This window comes from Protopterus annectens, chromosome 3.part1, assembly GCF_019279795.1.
Source record: "Protopterus annectens isolate FY-2018-M chromosome 3.part1, PAN1.0, whole genome shotgun sequence".
Classification (NCBI taxonomy): domain Eukaryota; kingdom Metazoa; phylum Chordata; order Ceratodontiformes; family Protopteridae; genus Protopterus; species Protopterus annectens.
Genome location: NC_056732.1, coordinates 55479357 through 55503845, shown reverse-complemented (window position 1 = coordinate 55503845; position 24489 = coordinate 55479357). Strand labels below are relative to the sequence as shown.

General features: G+C 37.9%; 1 protein-coding gene across 1 annotated transcript in view; it reads right to left on the bottom strand.

Annotated features, from left to right (window-relative positions):
* The window catches only part of LOC122797630 (neural-cadherin-like), a 796015-nt gene that overhangs the window by 342634 nt on the left and 428892 nt on the right, over positions 1–24489 (bottom strand). The window contains exons 17-18 of the mRNA XM_044066174.1: positions 8653–8936; positions 434–2051 (exon numbers count right to left, since the gene is read on the bottom strand). Of these exons, the coding sequence (XP_043922109.1) occupies positions 434–2051; positions 8653–8936 (1902 nt within the window). The remainder of the gene's footprint in view (positions 1–433; positions 2052–8652; positions 8937–24489) is intronic.

The window sequence follows — 24489 nt, the reverse complement described above, 5'->3', positions numbered from 1 at the left end:
TAGAACAAATAGAGTGAGTGGAAGCATATGTCTGTAAATCTCGCTGATATAACTGTTTGTCTGTATTGGGGAGGGGGTAAAACAAGAGCTGGGGAGGTCAAATTAAAACTAAGTTATGTCACAGTGTGACAATTCCTAGAACTTGCTGCCTAGTAGCCAACAACAGTGGGGACAGCAAATAGGTAAATGGGCAATTATTTGGGTGCTGGAGACCTAAAGGTCAACAGATGGATTAGAAGAATGGAAATTACAGAGTGATGCACTCTGTATTTATAGCCTTCCTTCGCTGCAGTGAACAGACTGTTTTCTGGGAAAGGGTCTGGTAAAAACGTATTCATCTTGTCAACAGAAGCAAAAGTGTTGTGAGACAAAATAGTGCTGCAGAATTTGGATCAAAAACTTTGAATGTTAAATAAAACTATAAGTGAATTACCTTTGTAGCTGTAGACAATGAATTCTGTGTGGCCTGATGAATGCGGGTGGTCATTCTTATCTCCTACACTGACAGTTAGGGTGCAAGTGGATGTCATGGGAGGATCCCCACTGTCAGTAATGATGACAGACAAGTGAAAAAATTTATGCTCCTCCCTATCAAAAACATGAAGAGCAGTGAGTGAAGCACTTCCATTTCCAAAATCCGTCAACACAAAATTAGCATTATGTTCGGCATCAAGCAACATCTGGAAAGAGAAGGGTGGGCCATTTGCTGTGGTGTCTCTGTCCTTCGCATACATCAGTGATGAGGTTTCATTGATCCAAACCAGCTGAGGAGCATTAGTATTTTCCCAAACAATTGGACTATACTGCATCTCGAACTCTGGGCCATTGTCATTTATGTCTTGCAGAATAACAAGAACAGCAGTACTACCAGTGAGTGATGGACTTCCCATGTCAGTAGCAAGTACATTTAGGTGGTGTTCTGGTAGTAACTCACGGTCAAGTGCTCCTGCTACCTTCACCCAACCACTGTTATCCACTGTGAACTGCCCCTGGGGATCAGACTCAGGGGCGATACTATAGGAAAGCATTCCATTTTGTGATGAATCTAAATCTACAGCTGTGACTTGGATGACCTTAGTGCCCAGAGGGACATCTTCGAGGACTACAGAAGACTCATAAAACTGGGGAAAAAAGACTGGTGCATGGTCATTGCAATCCTCCACTTCAACAATGCAGTAAGCCAAGCTAGAAAAATCAATATCTTCTGCTTTGATTGTCAGATTGAATCTTCTTTCATGTGGTTTCTCAAAATCAATTTTCTTCTTCAAGCGAATCAAACCATGTCTGCCAGTCTTGTCTGTCTCAATAAAAAATTTGCGGTTTTCATCTCCAGCCACAATGCTGAAGGTCACCATGGCATTCTCGCCTGCATCTGCATCACTGACAGATATTGCAAGGACTTCGCTGTTGATTTCTGCATTTTCAGGAAGTGAGGTAATGAACAAGTCTTGGGCAAAGATTGGGCCATGATCATTGACGTCTAAAACTACAACGGTTGCTGTTCCTGTTCCGGTGAGACCTCCTCCATCTTTGGCTTCCACTACCACCAAATACTTCTCTTGCCTTTCTCTGTCTAAGGACCCAAGCACAGTATAAATGGTTCCAGTAGATGGGTTGATAGAAAACAAATTAAGATTAATCTCATTTCGAACATTCTGGATGATCTGATATGTTATGATAGCATTCTTTCCAGTTTTGGGGTCATCAAGGTCGACTGCAGTAATCTCCATGACTGAAGTATCTGCTGGCGAATCTTCTGATACATAACCAGTGAAGCAGCCATCTGATACACAGAGGAACATGGGAGAATTATCATTAACATCCACTACGTCCACAATGACATCTGCAAAACCAGTAAGTCCTTCTCCATTCTCATCTGTAGCTAAAACAAGGAAACGCCAGGCAGAGCGTTCTTCGCGGTCAAGCTTCTTTTGCACATAGATCATCCCAGTTAACTCATCAATGGTAAACTCAGTGTTAGAACCCTGTCCATGGAGACTGTACCTCACAGCACTCTGATCAGCTTCTTGGTCTGGGTCAGTAGCGGTCACCTGTAAAAACAAAACTTTCATCAGAGTCCGTTTAACACTGCACATTTCAGTAAGTCTAGTTACCGAAAACTTTAACTGTTAAAAAACTGAATATTATTTTGGTTGAATAAATATATCTTGCAACTGAAAATTTATTATTAAAAAGTGCTAAGAAATAGTTATGACACTTCTCATTACAATGATTAGCACTTTATGAGATACAAAATAATTTCATTTCAGTTCTTGCCTTTCAGACTGCATGTGTAGATTATTAGCTTCAGATGCAGCGCATTATACAATTCATACAGCCAGATCAGAGCTGTACTATCACACATTTTCTCTGCATACTTGAAACATTTAACAGCAACCTTGTGCCTAATTACCTTTTCTATATACAGCCTTAATTTGGCCATTACTATGCTGTGAACATTGTTATATTTTTTGTTGTTTGCTTGATGACTGCTGGATGAAATTTACTATTTATATGCTGCATTTGGAACTGTATTATGTATTTAACGATTACATTCAGCATTGTACCACTGCTCACTGCTGGAAATTATAAAATGGTTTTCACAGTCTAACCAAATGTATTGTCCATACTTAGGAACTCTGCTTCATAGGACCCCTCTGTGAATGGGGTTTGTCCACTAGGGCCAGCCAAGTTAATAAAATATAAATAAATGTCTTATATCTTGTGTGACTGAAAACATTTTGCCAAACAAGAGGTTATCTTCTAAAGTGGCATTTGCATTTCAAGCTAGTTTAAGTCAAAATTAAACATAAATAAAAAATAAAAATTTCAAACATTCATTTCAGCTTTGCCAGCATGCTCAGTACTTGACCAGAGACAGATAAATATGATCTCAGCCTTAAAAGAAATAAAGAAATTACTAAAACTGAAACCATAAATTAGATGTAGAGAAGAGGCCTAAAACAAGATAATAAGAAATGCTGCAAACCACTGCCTCCATTAAAACAGAGTGCCACATACTAGGATACAAGTGGCAAATCAAATTTTAATGAGAATGATCCCAGCTGGGGTTCATTAAATCTAAACCCAGGTGCATTACTGCCAATATTTACATGGAAAACTAGCAATAAAATGTAATGACTTATGAAACATGCAGCATAGTATTGTGATTATATTATGCTTATATTTTACTCTTACAATACACTTAAAGCACACATTAGATGAATATTATAACACCACTAAGAAGTGCAATAAAAATATGATCGAATACTGCACAAATATGATCGAATACTGCACAAATATGATCGAATACTGCACAAATATGATCGAATACTGCACACAGGTAAAAAAATAATAATAGTAGCTACTTGACAGGTGGACAACAAGCAGTTTAATAGCCCGACAACCCACCCTCATTTCTACCTGTTCCTGTAGGAGTACCACAAGGATCCATTCTAGGACCCCTTCTTTTCAATATGTTTATAAATGATTCAAGGACAGCTACCACAGCAACAACTGCCAAAAGCGCTCAGGACCAGCAAAAACCATGAAGAATGTAATTTATTCCACACCAACCCCGACCGCGCTTTCACTTTCAAAAAGCACATCATCAAACTGTACTTCAACACAACACATTTAAATGAATTAATTAATGACATCATAGATTAAACAAGCCAATGAGCCAAATCCCCACTTTTAAATCAAATTTCATACATCAACACAATTAATTAAATATATAATATAATTCATATATTACAACTAATAACACTACTATACTATTAAAGTAAACAATATATACATAATGCATGCACTTAACACCCACAAAACAGTTTTATAAAAGTGAAGTGAATAAATAACATAAATTAATTATATATATATTTTATGCTTTAAGACTAGTTTAATGAAGCAAGGACCTTCGAACAAGCTAACTTATTAGGGCCATACTCTGCCCATCATCATGGGCTCTGTGTGTGTTCTAATAGGGAGAATATAGAGAGAACCTTTTTCCTTAATACCTCTCTTTTCTTTAGTAGTATAAACTTAAGTGGATATCCATCTCCTCCATGACAACATACCCATTATTTTTGTAGGGCAGGGGGGATTGTGGATTGTGTATAGTAAAGGGTGAGAATGAAAGAGGGATCGGGAAAAGAAAGGTGAAGAGTAAAATGGCTGAAATATGTGGCAATAATTGTGTTGTTGTGTATTCATTTCATTGTTGGCACATTTGTATTAATAAAGGTTGTGGCGCCCATTGTCTTGCAATATTGTGTTGTGTAATTGCAATAAATTTGGTTTATGTTTATGTTGCTCATATTACATGTGACACATTCACATTCTAAGACTGGAGAGTAGATTAGAATGTATAGAAAAGTTAGTAAAAGAAAGAAGAACACAATGCCTTTTTGTGAAAAAGCGATTTGTGGGTGGTAGTGTGGATAATAAATTACATTCTTCATGGTTTTTGCTGGTCCTGAGCGTTTTTGGCAGTTCTTGCTGTGGTAGCTGTCCTTGATTTATTTGGAGCGTTGCCCTGTTTTTGGGGTTGCATTTTTATGTTTATAAATAATCTTCACAACTTCTCTAAACAAACATAATTGATACAAGAGGCTGACAATTCAACACTTATTTTATCTCCTTCATCACCTGCATCTTTTAACTCAGAAGCCCTTTAACTTCACTGAAAATTGGCTCAATGATGCCCAACTTTTCTCAACCCAAAGAAAACCAAGTTACTGTTATTTTTCCACCAAAACTATGTGCAACATAAAACAATTTCAGAATCACTTTTCTTGATAACACAATAAATGAAACAGTTACTCATGCTAAACTACTAGGATTAACCATAGATGATACCCTCAAATTTGACCTCCACATTCAAAATTCTTTCAAGAAAACCCATCAAGATTTAGGTATGAGATGTACAGAAGTAAAAATGGTTTACCAGCTCTACTAAAGTAACTCCAGCAAGCACTTACTTATTGCTTTCCCCTCCTGTATGGGTCACCCATATTCTTCAAAGTGCAAATTTCAGTAAAGTTTAAACTTGAACAATGCTGCAATAAAATTGCTTGCTTTGCTGCTATCAAAACTCATTTCACAAATCACTGTTTAGCCCTCAAAGAACTCATTTGGTTATAACTCCCCCATTATCTCCACTAAACTCAGCTACTCACTAACTATAAACTAGTAAACAAGCTACTCACTAACTATAAACTAGTAAAACAAGCTACTCACTAACTATAAACTAGTAAACAAGCTCACTGACAGCCCCACCCTTAGCACACTCCTACAAAACTATCATCCCAGACACTTACTATGCTCTAATGACAAACAAATGTTCTCCACCCACTTAAAGCCAAGCCTAGTGTCTTAAAAGTAAAATGTTATGAGCACTCAGGAACCTGGCAGTTTAAACTGTGGTATGTGATTAAGGATCATTTGCATATATCCCATGAGCCACTTTTACTGGAGATTTAAGGTACCACACAGTGAAGACTGTAGCTTGGTTGGATCTTTCTTGCAGTTTTTAATGAATGGTTTGTCTGTGCGATCCTTTTACTCTTTGTATTGGATATTGTTTGGGATATTTTGCAGGCATCCTTATGCATATGGGCATCAGGCTTGATTTTAAGCCCTGCGTTTCTAAAATATGCCCAACTTATTCTGTACTGACAAGGTCATTAAAAGGCTGAAACATGCATATTTACAGCTACTGGGGTTTAGCATTATTGGCCTGAATTTACACACGAAGAGTTAAAAAGTAAATATTTTTATTTACATACCTGAAACATCATTCATTTTTATAAAAGCTTGTGTGCTGAAAAACTTTTCTACTCACAGTATCCTGTCTTGTTTGCTTTGTAAATATACTGTTTGTTAAAAATGTAAAAAAATATTTTTTTCTGTCAGTTGTCAACAAGCAAAACATCTAATAATATAAAAAAAACAGGGTTGTAGAGGACTGATGCTTGATAAAGGAATTTAGAATTCCTGAGCAGGAAAGAAAGAGCAGACCAGTGTACGAGCAAATTCATTAACCTTTACTTAATTCATACTGAAGATTACTGCTTTTGCTTAGAACTTCAGACTTCTTTAGACCTTTTTGTGAGCCTGTAGTACAAAGCAGTTTACTTATGCAAACTAACTATTTACAAACCAAAAGGGCTAGAATTCTACAGACATAATAGTACTTTCTATGGTCAGCTGTACTGGACAAAACCAGACTACGTAGAAGAAATGAGTCTCTCCACTTGTGGCCTCAGGTCTCAGAGCACCTCCGGGTACACTGGTACTGCCCAATATCATGATCCTTTTGGTGTATTTTTACTTGATTGTGTCGGTCTTCCTTCAATTAACTGTATCTTTTCTTGGTTTTGTATTCTCTGTACTATTTATGCAGTACAGCATTAAAATGTTATACTTCACGATGCGTCCTGATGACTGTACTTGTAAAGGATATAGTGTGCGTTGGCTTCATGACTCCATTATGCATAAAGTAGCTTTTGCTCATATCAATGGAAGTAACCTGGTTAATGTAAGAGTTATGTGTACGACCTTACTTTATTATCTGTACAATTTATCTAATGGCATTCTCCGGGCCTCTGCTACTAAGAAAAACATAAATAAATAAAGATATCTAATAAGCAACTAGTAAATACTTTTAAGAATAACAGTTTGCATGTTCCTAGATGAAAAGGCACAAAGAAAACCTCACAGAGTATGCTTGAGGTCTTATATTGTTTGTGACACCTTGCAAGCCCTAAAAAATGCTTCTGTGATATGCCATTTGTAAATTTCAGACAGCAGTGGACATTTTGAGCAAGAAGCAGTAACATTTGATTAAAGACTGCAATTAAAACTATTTCAGAAATGCAGGACTGGTACAACTGATTGTCCATTTTCTCACTGTTCTAATAGAAGGAATCATAGCAAAATGTCCACGTACATCAGCAACCAGAATACAACAGAATATTAGTAATGTAGATATTAGAAACAATGAAGCCGGTGGAGCTGCGGAGATCTTTTTACTGTGGTTAGTATGCACTTATAGAAAATGACCTAATCAAAATATGAAGAAATACTACAGCAAAGGAAAAGCCACTGCTGACCAATAACATTGCAATTAACAAAGTCAGATAATCAGTCTGCCATTATGGCCTGGTTTGCAGATACAAACACAAATAGCAGATAATAGTAAAGGATATAAATTATTATTTCAGATACTGGTAAGGTATATAACTTATTACTCCCAATGTATATGAAAATTAGACAGGGGCAAGTTAAATGCAATAAGCTCTGTCGCTGCCAATTTAAAAGCAGAAGAAAGGAAGAAAGAAGCTGCAACTTGAGAAACACATCAGTGTTACAATCCCTAAACAAGGGAGAGTAACTTCCAATCAAGGAAGGCAAACCTCAGAGAGTGGAAGGGAGAGTGAACCAAACACACCCTGATACAACACAACATGGCTGCAGAGGTTACACTAGTTTTATCAAATAATTTCCACAACTGTTTCATAATACATCATTTGAGTGACATTGCTAATTTTCATGCCACAATTTTGTTTGAAGACACAGCCTTTAAGTGACATTATTAACAATACCAGAACTGGTATTTCAACAAACAACTTACATGCTGATATGTGTAACATATTAATGTTTTCATTATGAAGAGCAAGACTCACAGTTAAGAACTGAGTGTCTTACACTGCATTGATATTTATACTATTTTACCAAAACACTGCAGGTTACTTTGGTAAAAGGTCGCTCAGGTTACTTTGGTAAAAGGCCGCTCTCCTTTACAATATCTACAAATGTATTGTTGTTAGGATCTCTATGTAAAACACTAGAACACACTAAGATAGGTTACACGTCTTGGGCTCTTATGCAAATTGTTTTACTGAACCCGAGTAACCACATACTACACGAATCCAAACTTCAGTGAAGACACAAGGCACCTGATAGGTACATTGAGTTAAAGTCTTTTTCTCCCAGGGGAGACAACTTTCTAGTGGTTATCACTACGGGTGGCTGGAGGAGCAGACCCACAATGCCATTCCTCTTTAATACAGTTCTTCTCCTCTGTTATCAGACTGCTATCTTCTCTGCGAAAAAAAAAATCAAATTTGCCCAAGGTTTTGGCTTATTTTTATTTTATTTTATTTTATTTTACTTTTGTTTATCAACTTTATCCAACTAGGTTTAGATAAAAAAAAATGTTTTCAGAGGAGGCCTGGATAGAAAAGCTCCAACATATTACAGATATTTTAAACAGGCATTCAGTAATACACATGAACAAATATTAAGCAATATACATTAACAATGACACATTCATTTGCTAATTAGATTACATATAAAGGCAACTATTACAATATCAAAGTTATGTATGCATTAGTAGATGCTGAACATCGAGCATCTGATGAGTTGTATTAGTCGGTTTGCAAATTGATACTAGGTCATGTGATTGGTGCCTAGAAATTCAAAGAAATGGAGGTGAGGGAAGGAACTTGGTAAGGCAGAAAATAATGCTGTAGTTAAGAGGCGGGTATATTTAAAGAGACCAGAGCTTAACTAGTCTGTGCAGTTCTGGGCCACACACTGTAAAGAATAACGAATGAGCAACAATCTGTTTACTTCCGCTTAGGTTCTCACCTGTGAAATGAAGGCGGGAAGATCATGTAACTCCTCTAAGACACTGGTGTGGTATTCACTGCGGCTAAACACTGGCGCCTCATCATTTTTGTTGATCACATTAATGATAACGGTAGTCTGGTTCTCCCATTTTCCATCTGAAGCAACAAGGCCGAGCTCATAGCGTTGTACCTCTTCATAGTTCAGCTGCTGAGCTATGACGATTGTTCCAACTTCAGGTTCTATGTCAAATGCACCTTTCACGTTTCCTGATGTGATCTGATACCGTAGTTTTGCATTTGCCCCTGCAAAAAAAGCATTTCATGCATTAAAATTCACAGTGAGCCCTAGTTACTCAGATGCTAATGGGATACATGGAAGTTCATGGAGGCACAACAACGCTCATTTTAAAACAAAACAATCTGTACATCAGATATATTACTTGAAAATACCTTTTCCTTGAAATGTGGATACCTTCACTAGCTATGATATGCTTTTCATCCATTTTGGGACAATGCATTTTTGACTCTAAAGCCTTTGTGTGTGTGTGCACATGGGGTGCATGTGTTACAAATGGTAGCAATAGACATTTTTTAATTCTAAAATGTTTGAATTTCTTGATGAGATAGGGCCACGGAAAGGCTGGAAAATGAGTTTGAAATTTATAGACCTGATATTTTTAAAAAGAAAAAAGCTTTTGCAGTACCATTCACTTTCAAGCTGAGTTACAGAAGCCTCCTTAAAAAGGCAAGCAGTAAATTATATCAACAGATAGGTAATACTTGATAAAGTTTTCAAAAAGAAAGAGAAATTATGAAGTTTCCGAGGTGTATCATTTTTGATAATGCTACAAGGCACAGTATAGTCCTTTGTGCAGATTACATTCTGGGGTCTGAGTGAAGATATAGTTTTATGTGAAAGTTTAGCATGTCCACTTTCTGATGCATTATTGGCCATTAAGTTATTGGACAGTCCTTATATAGGTGTCCAGGAGATGCAGGCAGGTTTAATTACACGTCCAGTTCTGACTTTTAATTCTGTGAAGAACAGCGGTAACTAGGGTGTGGCAAATGAGGCAGCTTCCACAGGGGCAAGTTGTTGGCATGTACCAATACACTGTGCAGAACCAGAACTGATTTATGAAGCTGCCAAGATATTGTTGTTTCATAAATGAATACCGATACTGAATTATCGGTCATAGCAGCAATAGCGCTAGCTCAAGTAAAGCAGGGCACCACTTTTTTCACAGTTCCTGAACCACTTTAAGGAATCTTTCCCTGGTTTCAATCCCCTTGACCACTCTGGCAGGAAAACTAAGGGTGTTACTTGCCAAAGCATATCCCACTGGGTAAATGATTGCCCATATAGAACTGACATTAAGTTACAAAAGGAAACTGTGGAACAGTATACTATCTTGCAGTTTTTAGAACTCTCTTAAAGAAGAGAAATGTTTGTTGCCGAATCCTTTGGGTCCTCTGTCAATGGCATTGTATACACACAGAAAATGTATGTAGAAACTGGCTATATAGCTTTATTATCAAACTAAAAAATTATGGCGAGTGCAACATAACCCACAAACTCAGACTTGGGTATAAAAAAGTTGCACAGTCAACAAAGACAGTAAAAAAATTTAGCATAAATTGGTTGAACAAAATGTCTGACTGAAACAGAAGTAGTAGAAGGAGACATTCTGCTTAGTCATCTTTGAAACAAAGCTCGGGATGTACTTCATATGGAAACTTACAAAGCAGAAATGTTTAACAACCCAATTAGTAGTGAATTAACAACCTCAGGACATTATTGCCTTCTTGAAAAACACAGCCACGACAGTCCATTTGAAAGTAAGATTATGATAGTTGAAGAAAACATGACAAAAATAGAGAAGCAAAAAATAATGGTAAATACCCTTGGCAATTTGGATATTTATAGCTTTATACTACAGTATGATGAGGGGATTTAATAAATATACTGGCCCCTTCTGCTCACTTAATATTGGTGATATCAAAAACGATTTGAAACTGTTTAGAGATTGCACACTAGAAGACTAGCTTCATTTGTAATTTAAATTATTGCTTGTGACTTAATCATTTCAGTTGAATAGAGGCCATTTCATTTTCATTTTTGTTTTCAGTTTAAGGCAGGTAGGGATGTCTGCTTATACAGTCTGCGTTTTCACAGGGTAAAGCATATTTTCCTGCCTGCTGTGCTTACTGACTATTTAGCCACCAGTACTACTGCTGTTTTGTTCCCCATCCATGGGTAAAAACCATTACTGGCAAGGTTATCAACTAGACAGCCATGAGGAGTGGGCTTAATCTGTTCCGTAAAGCACATGTCCTCAGCCCATAGCACTACATGTTGTGCACCCATGGGTGAGCTGATGTCAGATGCTCACTCCTACCCTACCCCCCCTCCCTGCCCACCTCCTTTGACAGCAAAGCTACTAATCAATCTTGGATTCATAATTTTCTGCTCAAGTCTTACTGGCTGAGGGTGAATTAATGCTTCTTCACTGTCTTCATATTGTAGTGACACAGCTGTAAAATATTTTAATGCTACAATCATTCCTTTATAGAAAAGTCTGTTATCTCATAACAGACTTTCCCAATCATTTATAAGTTTTAAAAATAAACTGTATGATCAGTTTTATTTATTTTACTTAACTCAGTTAACTTTTTATTGTAGTAGCTTATCACAAAACATGTTAAAAAACAGATCAAAGAAAACAAGTAAACATCAAACAAAAGTTAGGAAACCACAAAGTATATAGAAAATCAAATAAACTTAAATATATTGATGAAACAAAACTACTAATATATTGATTTTTACATTTTATTGATAAGGTTGGTACTGCTGGGTGGTGCCCATTTTCAGAAGGGACTCAGTAGGCCTCCTAATAATATAAGAAATTAATGTACAGTATAATACCACAGGGTGGTAAACATAGGAAAATAAGTATGTGGGGAAACTATACATGGGTGGAATGACATGCAACAAGCTCCAAGATGGCTGACACTGTGAGCTGTTGTCTGACCTATGAACCTACTATACAGTTAGCCCAAAAATACAGATCCTAAATGTATATTTGATTTATGAAAATTGCGAATAGTTGTAAAGCAGGCACAAAACACAGCACCCTAAGTTTATGTCAGCTGTGGGACTAGCACTGGCTACAAGGTACAATAAAACTATTGCCGAAGACTTACACAACTTAAAATTCACTCTCCTACAGACTACTGAGAGGTGATCTATGCCTGGCATACAGTGCATCTCTGGATGCCACTCTGATGAACTTTTTGCACATCCGCAAAACAAACAACATCAGAACTTCTAGATCCAAAGACCCAAATTTTGCTTGTAAGATAAATAGAACATGTTGGAGAAACAGGTATGTACTCAGATAATTCCTTTTCTCTGGAACAGACTCCCCATCCATGTGAAACTAAACCCCTCCGTAACCCTATTTAAGGTTATTCACCCATGGTCTGGGACCCACATCTCTGATGGACAGAGGCAGTTAGTAAATTCTGTCATAACCTTACAGTGACCCCTGTATAAATGTTTAAAACATATAACTTGTGGGACACATTTGGGTTGCATGGCTAGGCTTATAAAGGCCCTAGTGGTCGTTTGCCTAGTATACATCTTAAAAGCTAAAATGCATGGTATGATGATAGGAGGTACTGCCAGCCATGCCAGGGCAAATTAGGGCAGTGGATGTGTAACATATGCCAGGACAGCTAGCTGGAATTTTGTAAATATTTGTATGTCATTAGTATATCAAACTTTTCTGTACAGATGCTTGTGCTGAAAATGTATTTGCGAACTTTGCTTGTGTTAATTGAGTTAAAATGTATTAAGAGTGCACCCTGCTGAAATGAAGAGAAATGTACATGTATTATGGTAACTGAATTAAATGAATATGTTTTAATAGAGGACACTGGCACAGCAATGGTTAACCAGCTGGCTTATTTTAAGAAAAATAAGAGAAATGTAAATGAGCTATTAAATCATTGAATGGTACCCCACAGTGCTGAGTAGGACCTTAGACGGTAGATCTGGGAGTAGCCATTATCTATTAGCTTTTGTAAAGAAGGGGAGAAGTGCTGTAAATGTTTCTGGCTCCTAGGTATTGCCATAAAAGCTCTTAATGTGTATTGTAGCAGTCTGCTAAAGTTCTGTCTCAAACTTCAAAAGGAAACATTGTGGGAGTCTAGAGTCAGGTGACTAGATGAGGTCATTCTGCAAGTCATCTTGGATATTATATTTTACAGGGAGTAATCTCAGAATATAGAGTATTCTGTTTTGGAAGTCTGACTTGAAAGACTGCTAATGTATTTTATCTTGCCTTGCCCAAGTAAGTGATTAAGGAACAGTAAATTCTCTTAGATTCAGTTAGAAATATAGTGAAGCTTATTTACAGATTGCTTTTTTTTATTTGAATGAGTCTGTCATTCAATGTTGTTTTCAATATTTTCTGTGATTTGAACTCTGTGGTTTACTGTGACTATATATTCAATATTTTAATGTTCTTTCATTATTTATTATTAAATATATTTAAAATATATTTAAAATTTTGTGTCTGGTCCTTAGTATCTAACCTTTCAGAGCACTTATATTTATTTGGTGACACTGTGTGGGCCACTTCAGAAGGCTAGCCATCTTGGTGACCTACTACCATTTGCATTAGTATAACTATTGCATAGTATAATTGGACACCCTTTGTTTAGGGCCTTAGAGTAGCTGATTTAGAAATGGACTGGATGGCATAGTGGTGCAATGGTAGCATTGCCACCTCACAGCAAGAGGTTCTCCAGTTCGATTTTCAGCTGGGGTACCTTCTGTACGGAGTCTGGATGTCCTCCCTGCATTTTCTCTCGGTGCTCCGGTTTCATCCACATTACAAAGATGTGCGTCTGGAGCATTTCTCCCTGGGCCTCCACTGAAAATTGTCTTTGCAAGTTGTACTTTCCCAGTAAACAAATGTTAAATAAATAAGTGTTGGATGGCAGTGTTAACTAATTTATAGTCTGAGCAGAAGGGGGCATAGTTAGTAAACCTGTGCCACCCTTTCTCAGGTGTGTGTGTGTGTGTGTGTGTGTGTGTGTGTGTGTGTGTGTGTGTGTGTGTGTGTGTGTGTGTATGTGTGTGTGTCAGCTACTTGGGGCAGGGACACGAAGCACTGGGTTTACAGAGAGGGTGCTGCAGGACTTGCATTGGACACTTGGCTGAGGACATAGCCCTACAGCTGTACCAGTGGGGAGTCTTACTGGGGATCTGGAGGGAGATAGACATAGAGACATCCAGACCCCGTGCTGAGTGTGTTCCCTGTGTGCTCTTATGGGAAATTGTACTTGATGCAGAGAGGTCTGCATCTGGAAATACTGAGCGTATCCATTTGTATTCCAAGTGAATGTCCCGCTCCAGTGTCAGTGGTGAGGATTCGGGCTCCTTGATTAGTGGCCCAACATGGTGATAACACATTGTGGTGCCCATCACATACTGGCAGCAGTGGTGGGTCACACATGATGCCATCATACAATGGCATTTTTTTCCTGTTCTACTTCAGATAGCATTCTGACAGCAAAGGAACCTTCTGAAATTGTAAAACACTGAATCACTCAGGAATAAGCATTTATGAGTCACCTGAAAGGTTACAGAGTAACAACTGTGGGGCATTCAACAGCAAAGATGAGAGATATGGCCAAGAATTGCAACAAAGAAACTAAGCCAACAGCTGGATACATTTCATTGAATAAAGAATACCAAGCTTTTTTGAAATTTACAACTATCATTGCCATTGTGTTAAAGACAGAGCAAAAAAGTGCAAGTGATTATTAAATGCACCAAACTGGACTCCTAAGACAAAAGGCCCCATGCCTATTGTACAGAAGTAGAACCCATATTAACTGAGGGATGAATAACAACCCAAATTTTCATGCTAATTGACAATCCACCTATTATAATGACTTTTTGTATAGGACCTCATATCTCTGCATTACATGTGCAACACAGCATTTAATGAAGAAGAAATCTCAGACAGGATTGACACAGCCCTCTTTAAACACTTATGGCCTACAATGAAAAATACAGGACTGGAGATCAGGCGTAAAAAATGAGCATGCCACAACGAGTGGAAGGGGTCTGTATGATACTGGACTGGGAGCACATTAGTCACTAACTGGGAAAAAAGAAAAATACATTAGTTAGTAGGAAAAGAAGAGCATTGAGTTAGGAGTGATGCCTTAAATCAGTGTTTCTTAACCAGTGAAGGTCTCCTCATTGGAGAAGCTCTGGTCAGTTTCAGGAGCGGTCCAAGTGAGTTTGAAAACACTACATACTTAAAACATTAGCTGCTTGACACTGTTTTTATGTGGGATCAGGCTTAATATTATCTGACTGAAAACTGATAGTAAAAATAACTATGACATAAGCCAGATCTTCATTTTTTAAGTGTGTGTGTGTGTGTGTGTGTGTGTGTGTGTGTTTGTATTCAATGTGTCAGACTATGTAGTATTAATACAGTAGATTTTTTTTTCTATGCAGTGGCGAAAGTGTACTTTTCTGATATCAAGCACTTTTCTTGATTTAATAGAGAACAGCAGTGGCAGAGTCTGTCAACCTATGGCCCAGAGAAAGCTATTCTGATTAATGAAACTAGAAAATGTAATTGCAGTGTGAAAATAAGATTTGATAAGTTAATCTTAAAATGTTCAGTGGAAATAATGTAAATATTGCTGACAAAAAGAATGCTGGATAGTATATGCCTATGAATTTAAGACATTTTAATAAGCAAGATTACTTATAAAAAATGAAAAAAAAATCCTTTTTTTATACATTGCAGGCGAATACAAATAGCCAGGTAGTAGTGGAGTAACATTGGACACATAGGCAGACAACATAGAAAAAAACTGACACTTCAAAATAATCTGTAATTACATTAATTTTGTTTTGTTTTGTGCTTTGTGATTTGTTATATGTCACTTTCTTACTGGAAATCAGTGTTATAATGGGGTAGAACTGATAGCTGAAATGCAGCACTGTCATAAAATGCTGATGCTCATGTCTAGCAACATTTATGTGCAAGACAGAATCACTTCATCACTGAAAAAGGCATTTCTGACCTTCAGGATTTAGCACAGGAAAAATGTACGATGACGGCTCCAGTGCAATGTTGGAGACAACAAACAAGGAATGGAGTACCGAATTCAGCAAACAATACTCAAACATTTTGTAGAAGCTTTTTTTATATGGTTTTGAGCAGCCCTGCCTGGTAATGTTTACGCAGTTCCTTCTTCCATCTTTCCCTTCTAATTATGGGAGCTGCTTTTCCTAAAAACTGAGAAAAATGAAAACTTTACAAAACAAGAGAATCTGGGATGTAGGCTGTGAGGAATTAAGTGTTATTACTGCTTCATACAGCATCTGAGAAATTAATAATTTCAGATTGACTCAATATTGTTCTTTCACTCCGAGGATAAAGGAAAACCTTTGATATTCTTGCTAGATGCAAACACTGAATACCTTAAACCAGATATTCAGATAATAAATACTTTATCAAAAAAGGTACTTTTTAAAATTTTTCATGCATTGCTTGCTATGATTAATAACAAAAGTTATGAAGAACAATGAAACAAAACCCAAACTCTGCTGATACAAACCCTTGGGAACATTTGGAAGTACTCCAGGAAAAACAGAGCACGGTTTCAGCTGACAAAGTGAAAACACCAGGCTGTTAAAGTTGTAATGTAAATGGCAGCATTTAGATTTGTACACATTCCCTAATGTGCAACTAATGATTCCTTCACATAATCCCTCCTGCTGTGATGACATGTTCATTACGGAGTACTCTGAGGTTTTGCTAATCTATTTGCTTGCTTATTTTACTCAACCATTTCAGTTTATTCTAAAAAGCCTAATTAAAACAATAATATAATAATATAAGTTCTTCCCCTTCCAACAACAAACGAGATTCTGTATCCCTGAATATGACAGTGCATGAAGGCATGCATCAGTTTTGCTTTAGCAGGGAAATAATATGAAAGAACATGCAAATAAGATAAGAAGATTTAGTTATTGTGTATGCAGACGTTTACCTAAATGACATTGACAAGTGAACCCTGGAAGCCTTTTCCTACCCATATTCCAATGTACTATGCCAAGCCGGTATGGATTTCCACATGAAAATGTTCTTCCATTTATTACTCTGTCCTACCCAATGACACTCCGCTTCATAAAGAATACATCTGTTAATGTGTCCTACCACTCGGTCTGAGCAGCTCCCTTCTAACCCATTTTACCATGTGAAAGTAGTGCTAGGCAAAATTTCGGATGCCACTAAAACCACAATGTTTCTACCCCTCACAGTGCACAAGTTTAGACTTACTACGCCTTCTTTAAATACCCTTTCTTCTTGTCCTTGCAACATTATGTGCTGATTATGTTATTTGTACTTAGTTCATCCAATCAGTTTGCTCTTATTATCCTTTATGAGGAGATTGCAACAATGTACACAGTGCATGTCATCTGCCTTAAGTGCTCCAAATATGACTGTATGCTTAACTTACTTACGATTAAGTGGCGAACCACCACCACCATGAAATTTAGTGACCTATCATGAGGCTGTATGACCCTGTAGCAGATATATCAAGCTTGCTCCCAATGCATACAGATCACCCAGGACTTTTTATACACATATATATTACTTATTTACTTTATGTACATTTTTGGATAAATGACATATCTTGAGCTCTGCTCATTTAAGCAATACCATATCTTATTTCTACAGATCCTAATAAGGTGCTTATCTTGAATCAGGGCTTTCAGAATGTATAAGAGTACTGCATATGTCCCATTTAAACTACATTGTTTTCTACTGTTTCATCTTTTGTTCTTATTCAGTAATAGCCTGCTTTGTCAGCAGACTAGACTTTTTTGACCTTTGCCCTTTGGCAAAAGTAGCTCTAAAAAGGAAGAAGCAGAAGCTATGTGCGGAAGACAAACGGTGAGATTTTTGTTAAAGGAGATTAGCACATAGGAATGGTTAAATGAAATATAAAGCAGAAAATGTGTGAAAATGAAGAAAAACAAACTATGGAGCATGTGTTTTTTCAATGTAAGAGGTTTGAAGAATTCTTCAGTTTAGTTGCAAAGAAGCTAAACATACCTTTGAAGAAAGAAATTACATTAGAAAATATAATACACAGAAAATATAAGATAAAACAAAAACAACAACAAAGGCAAAATGACAAAAGTTTTGCATGTGGAAAATGTTAAAAAGTTAATCTTGTACAGCATTATAAAAGAAAAAAGGATTAGTGAAGAGGTATGCAATAAAACAGTAAGAAGAATACACAGATAGTGTTAATCCCTTTACAGTTGACTATATTCAAGTAGAATTTCCCCAAACTACTCATTCGGCTATTTTGCTCCTATATATAAATGCTTCTCCAAAATATTTTGACAGTTTCCCATTAAATTTTCAGGGAACGTTACTAGCATAATCACCTAAACACCTTAGTCCATGATCTCAATGGCAAACGAGAAAAAAAGCAACTCCACCTTGAATTTGAATTAAAAAAATCTCTGATTCAGACAAAAAATCAGCAGTGATCCAGTAAAGTGTCCACTGGGTAGGTCAGTTTATGCTATTGCAAAAAATGGATTCAGAAACAGCTTTAACCGCAACGAGGAAGACCTCATTATGAGCTAATCTGCATGTCTTTGAATAGCATGATCTTACCTCTCATGCTAAACCCCCTTTGTAGCAGTAATTCCCTCTGGTGGTCCACTCATATCCTACCTCTCATGCTAAACCCCCTTTGGGGCAGTAGTGTCCTCTGGTGGCCCATGCATATCCTACCTCTCATGCTAAACCCCATTTGCGGCAATAGTGCCCTCTGGTGGCCCATGCATCATGTTGGCACAGGCACCATATCTTCAAACTGTCCAGAATTTTGCAGAAAATCTCAGATTGGCACGGGTCCACTTTGTAATTTTGAAATAGTGAAATCCTGAATTTCAGTATTTCGAACTTACAAAGTTGAATACTTACATTTCCAAAACCGGCAGAAGCACGAAATTCAAAATACCGAAGTACCAATATTTTGAATTTCTGCTTTCGGTGGTACAGAATGTGGATGTTTAGGTTTTATTTTGGTAAGTCTGTGTGTGTTAGTATGTTGGCTAGAGGTTTAGTGTGTGTAGGTGTGTGTTGTGACTGTTATGTGTGTGTTTGAGGGACTGTAAGATTTGTGTGTGTGTGAGTTTCGTTTGTGTTACTGTTTGTGCGATCTCGGAGTTAGAATATATAAGTAGGGGGTGTGGGGGTGTAGGGGGGCTTGCCCCCCTGCTTATATGTGGTTTAGATTAGTTTGTTTGATTGTGGGGGGGTTGTGTATGTTTATGTGTGTACTGTATGTGTAGTGTGGGTACGGAATTTTGAATTTCGCGGTTGTGTGTTTTCGAGTTTGTGAGTTTTGGTTGGGTTTTCGGCTTTGTGGTTTCGGAATACTGAAATTCGGGATTTCAGTATTTCGAAATTACAAAGTGGACCCGTTGCCACATATACTTACTCTGTTCCTCATAACATTTTAGTGATTCTGTTACTCACCGAGGATTACAGTTAGTGAATAACATCAGACATTATAGTTTCATGCTTCTTATTGTTTAGAAAAAATGCATGTAGGTGCAAAACCAATTGTTCTATTCATTTTTTTAATGAATGGAAGTAAGATTTTAAAATTTTCTCTGATTTTGGCCATTTATCCCCAATTATTTTTGGTTTTCTCTAGAATTCTTGAGCAACGACATTGAGGCATGACAGTCAACCCACCACAAGTGATATACATACAATGTGACATGCATAGGTACACTCATCATCATTGTACTCAAGGACACACTCATCCATTCACCCACATGCATGTGCTGACATATACACACAAGCATCCACATGCACACATACAAACACACACACATGCACACACACACACACACACACACACACACACACACACACACACACACACACACACACACACACACACACACACACACACACACACCCTCTGCTACACACACACACACACACACACACACACACACACACACACACACACACACACACACACACACACACACACACACACATACCCACACTTGCATCCCCCACACATATGTCCCTGCAGAACTTTGCTGAACTTACCTGCACTGCAACTTCTTTCATTGATTTCAGTGGGTGACCTCTACCTTTTTGTTGAGTTAAATTATTTGGCAACTGTGATAATTTATGTAGCTCAGCAATTCCCTGAATGGCTTGGCAGCAGAAATCAGTAGCTGTAGGCATTTCTCAGGGAGACCACATGGCTAATTAATTTACTTATTTTAGAACATTAGAAGCAAAGTAACACTTTATTGTAGCTCTTATTTTGTTGTTTACTTGTTTCACTGTGATACTTGTGAGGCATTTTACATAGAATAACAGCATGTAAATTACCACAAAGGGTCTATGCTATTAAGAAAAAAAAAAAAACAGCAATGCTTTGTATAAACACAATACCAAATGTTCCAGTTATAGAAAGTTGTTGTCTTTCATACTGGATTGTGGCATGAGGAATGAGCGAGGTGTAGCCTTGGAAAACTTACTTGAAATTAGGGAAGCTTGTTGACAGCAGGGGCTGAAAGGTAATAGAGGTGCAGGGCTTAATGATGTAATTAACATCAAAAGATGTTTTGAAAAACAGAGCAGCAAAGCTGCAAACAAAATCATACGGCACAAACTTGTATTAAAACTGGATTATTTGTTCATGTGATCACTGGGAGAGGATATTTAAAGATCTTTTATTGTGTTTGATTTTACTCTGATGATGTCTTTGTACAACTAAAGATGAATGCACTTAATTTTAATTTTATGTGGCCGTATGATTCCCTCCTGTAGTTACTTGAAGTTTACAGCTCTGAAACAGTCTGATATTTTCTAGTGAAATGGTTTGAACAACAAATTTGTATATTCAGTTATAACACAGTACTTAGCGCTTTTAGATGCTGCACGTTGACCTTCTAAGTGCCAAATCATGGTTCTTAGTAAAGTTTTCTTTTTTGTGTATGATCTTTACAAATGCTGGGTAACAGTACTTTCAGACAGAAATTCTTGTTATATAAAAGCAAAATATATTAATGATTTTATCTAGTATGCCTTTTCCCCTCCAGAAAAAAAGGATAAAGCAAGTGTTCTTTTATGAACTGAATGTAATACCATTTATTGTAAAGACGCTATAAAATTATATTAACAAAAATAACAATGTGAAAGCCAAAACATAGGCAATGTCTTTATTCTGTTGCTATAATACCATAGACACTAGTTTCAACTCCTTTTGCTTACAGGATGTTCTAGCAGGGCATATATCCCTGCTAACAGGGCAAACCCCTTTTCACTGAAAAACATCACATGAAATGAAACCTTTTTATGATTTTTGTTTTCCATACAGAACCCCAACAGGTATATTCATGCTGTCTTTGATGGGCAAAAGCAATGATTATCTAACTCTAATCAACTGACAGCGCTGCTCAGCCACTTCCCTACACTGACTATCCTTCCAAAGAGAGGTCCTTTTTAACTAAGCATACCACTGATGTCTGACTGATAAAAATAATGGCGACAATCACTAATGTATACTTCTTTACAAGTTGTGTCAGTGATCACTTAACCATGATCATGTAATTGCCCTTTGCGTTTAAATATAGCCTGCCTCTCCCAAAGACAACCAATTTATGTGTACACTTCTGATGTCTGAGTGGAATGAAAGTTTAAGAAATAATGGGCACAGCAATGTTTTTCAACAATTTTTTCTCAGACACTCCACTCTGACTAACCATATCAACCATTACTTAAAAGTGATTACATAAGCTAATCACCCTTTATATCCACATCTCGCCCCCACCCCCCTTTAAGGAAACCACGGTAAAAAAATTCTCCAAAGCCAACTTCATGCTTCTTAAGACAGAAGTAGTGAACTTCATGACACCCATGCAGATGGACAATACAGTTACAACTGCTGAATCCTACACAAATGCACTCTATAAGCACTTACACAAGTGCATGGATGGTGCTATCCCAAACAGAACCAAGACGCTATCCTCCAAAAAAAGGAAGCCAATCTGGTGGTCCCCTGCCATAAACAAACTGTACAACAGAAGGAAGAAACTGTTGCAAAAGAGAGTAAAATCCCATGAGTGGAGGAGCACCCTGGTCAGCCTCAGTAAGAAGCTGAGATCCCTTATAAGATCCTCCAAAGCTATCTACAAAAACAAAATTGCCACTAATTGTAAGGACAACCACAAAGCATTCTATAGCTATGTCAAGAATCTCGATGGAAACACCCAGATCTGCTCTGAGTTACAGCACAAAGGCACGAAAATTACAGAACCAACTGATATTGCCAACATCCTGGCAGATAGGTTCAGTGCTAACTTTACCCCCCCTCACCCCCTAAAGGGCCCATATCTATACAGGAAGAATACAGAGTCCCTGTCATCACAACTACGCAGGTAAAAGCTGCACTCTCTAAAGCCAAAAACACAGCATCCATGGGACTGGACAACATCCCAGGCTGCGTTTTACATGAACTTCAGAACAAACTGGCTCCCCACTTAAGCACCATGTTCAATAATAGCCTCACATCAGGCTTTGTGCCCACTGAATGGCACACAGCAACAGTTATCCCACTCCGCAAAGGGGGAGCCACCACTGATCCCGGGAACTATAGCCCTATTAGCCTGACGAGCCTGGTCTGCAAGGCCATGGAACGTATCATCATGGAACTCATAAACAAAGACATTGGTAACCTCCAAACTCTGGATCCCACCCAGTTCGGGTTTGTGAAAGGCAGATCATGCCTCCTGAACCTGATCAACTTCTTTGAGGCAGTCACCAAAGCCGTAGATGAGGGTAAGGTGGTTCACACAGCCTATCTTGACCTTGCCAATGCTTTCGACACCATCCCCCATTCTGGAATTATAGCTAAACTCACTAAACTAGGTATAAATCCCTACGTCACAAGATGGGTTGCCGACTGGCTCACTGACAGAACCCACACTGTAAAGGTTGCAGACTCCAAATCTGATCTCAAAGCAGTGACAAGTGGATTACCACAGGGTTCCGTCCTGGGACCTCTCCTCTTTGGTATCTACTTCTCTGAAGTACAGGCTAACACAGAAGGCCTCTGGCTAATGAAATTCATAGATGACTGAAAACTAGGAGCCATAGTCAAGTCCCCAAATGATGTGGACATCCTACAGAAGGGCCTCGCTGAGACAGATGCCTGGTGTCAGAGCCATGGCCTCAAGCTCAATGCCAAAAAGTGCAGTGTCATCCCCTTTGGTAAAAACTCTGTACCCATGAACTACCACATAGGCAGCAATCTACTTAACACTGAATGTGTGATTAGAGACCTTGGGACCCAGGTGGACAGTAGTCTCTCCTTTGATAGTCACATCGCCACACTAGTCAGGAAGTCCTTCTACATGGCACACATCATCATAAAAGGGTTCTCATCCAGGAAAAAAGAGGTCATTGTTCCCCTCTACTCGACACTCATTAGACCCATTATAGAGTACAATGCCCCTTTTGGAATGTACCTCACAAGACATCTGCAGCAGCAGGAAAGGCCACAGCAGTACCTCACAAAGAGGACTACTGGCCTCAAAGAAATGCCCTACACTGACCGCCTCAAAAAACTCCAGCTTTACTCCGTAGCATATCGCCTACTCTGAGGTGATCTTTGCCTAACATATAAAGCTATGTCAAACTCAGAGCTGTTGGACATGCTACACCTAAAGAAATCCCAATCCCTCCGAGCTACATGCTCTAGGGACCTAAACCTTGTCACCACAATAAACAGGACATGCTGGAGGGATAGATTCCTGTCCCAGAGACTTCCCATACTCTGGAACAGGTTACCCATCTATGTCAAGCAAAGTTCTTCATTAGCACTCTTCAAGAAAAATCTTGATGAGTGGATGGGAAATAGGAAATACAGCCTGGGGATCACTTCTGTGTCTCTGCTCGACAGTGGCAAAGGAAAATAACTTTCTTGGGTGGCGTAAGCCTGGGAACCTTGTTGGCTAGGCATACGTAGGTTCTTGGGCCGATAGCCTAGTACCTACCTATGAACCTATAAACTGTCCTTGTGTACATATATGACTGCTCCCCCCCAAAGACAGATACTTTCTATTTACCTATCTGACTGACAGCAATGAAAGTGAAAAAAAACCCCAGCAACCACAGTAATGTATTTCAACAGGTTTCTCTCAGACACATACTCTGCTCTTCCCTGAGAATGTATATCAATGATTATTTCTTAGTGAACATGTTTTTTGATTTTGCACATATCTTGCCACCTCTATAAAAGATAAGCAATTTCTGTTATCAATGCTATTCAATATGAAAGAAATGGCCACATTAATGTATGTCATGTTTTTTTCCTCAGACACACACCCTGCACCTCCATGAAAAGCCAAATCAGCAATCATTTAATAGTAATAATGCAACTGTCCTTTGTTTTCATTGTATCCTTCCTCCATTCAAAGACATTACTTTCAGTGTATATCTGTAATATTTTACTTTGACCTGAGTGAAAGAAATGATGGCCACAGTAATGTTTTTCAGCTTGATCTCAGACACATGCTATTCTCCAGCTCGAGAAAACATTTCAGCGACCATTTAACAATGACCATGTAACTTCTATCTGATTTTGCACACAAACTTTCTCCCCATCTCCACCCTCCAAAGACATCCAATTGGCAGTTATAAAATTTAAAGAAATAATGACCAGAAATGTATTTCAACTTCTTGCTTTCAAA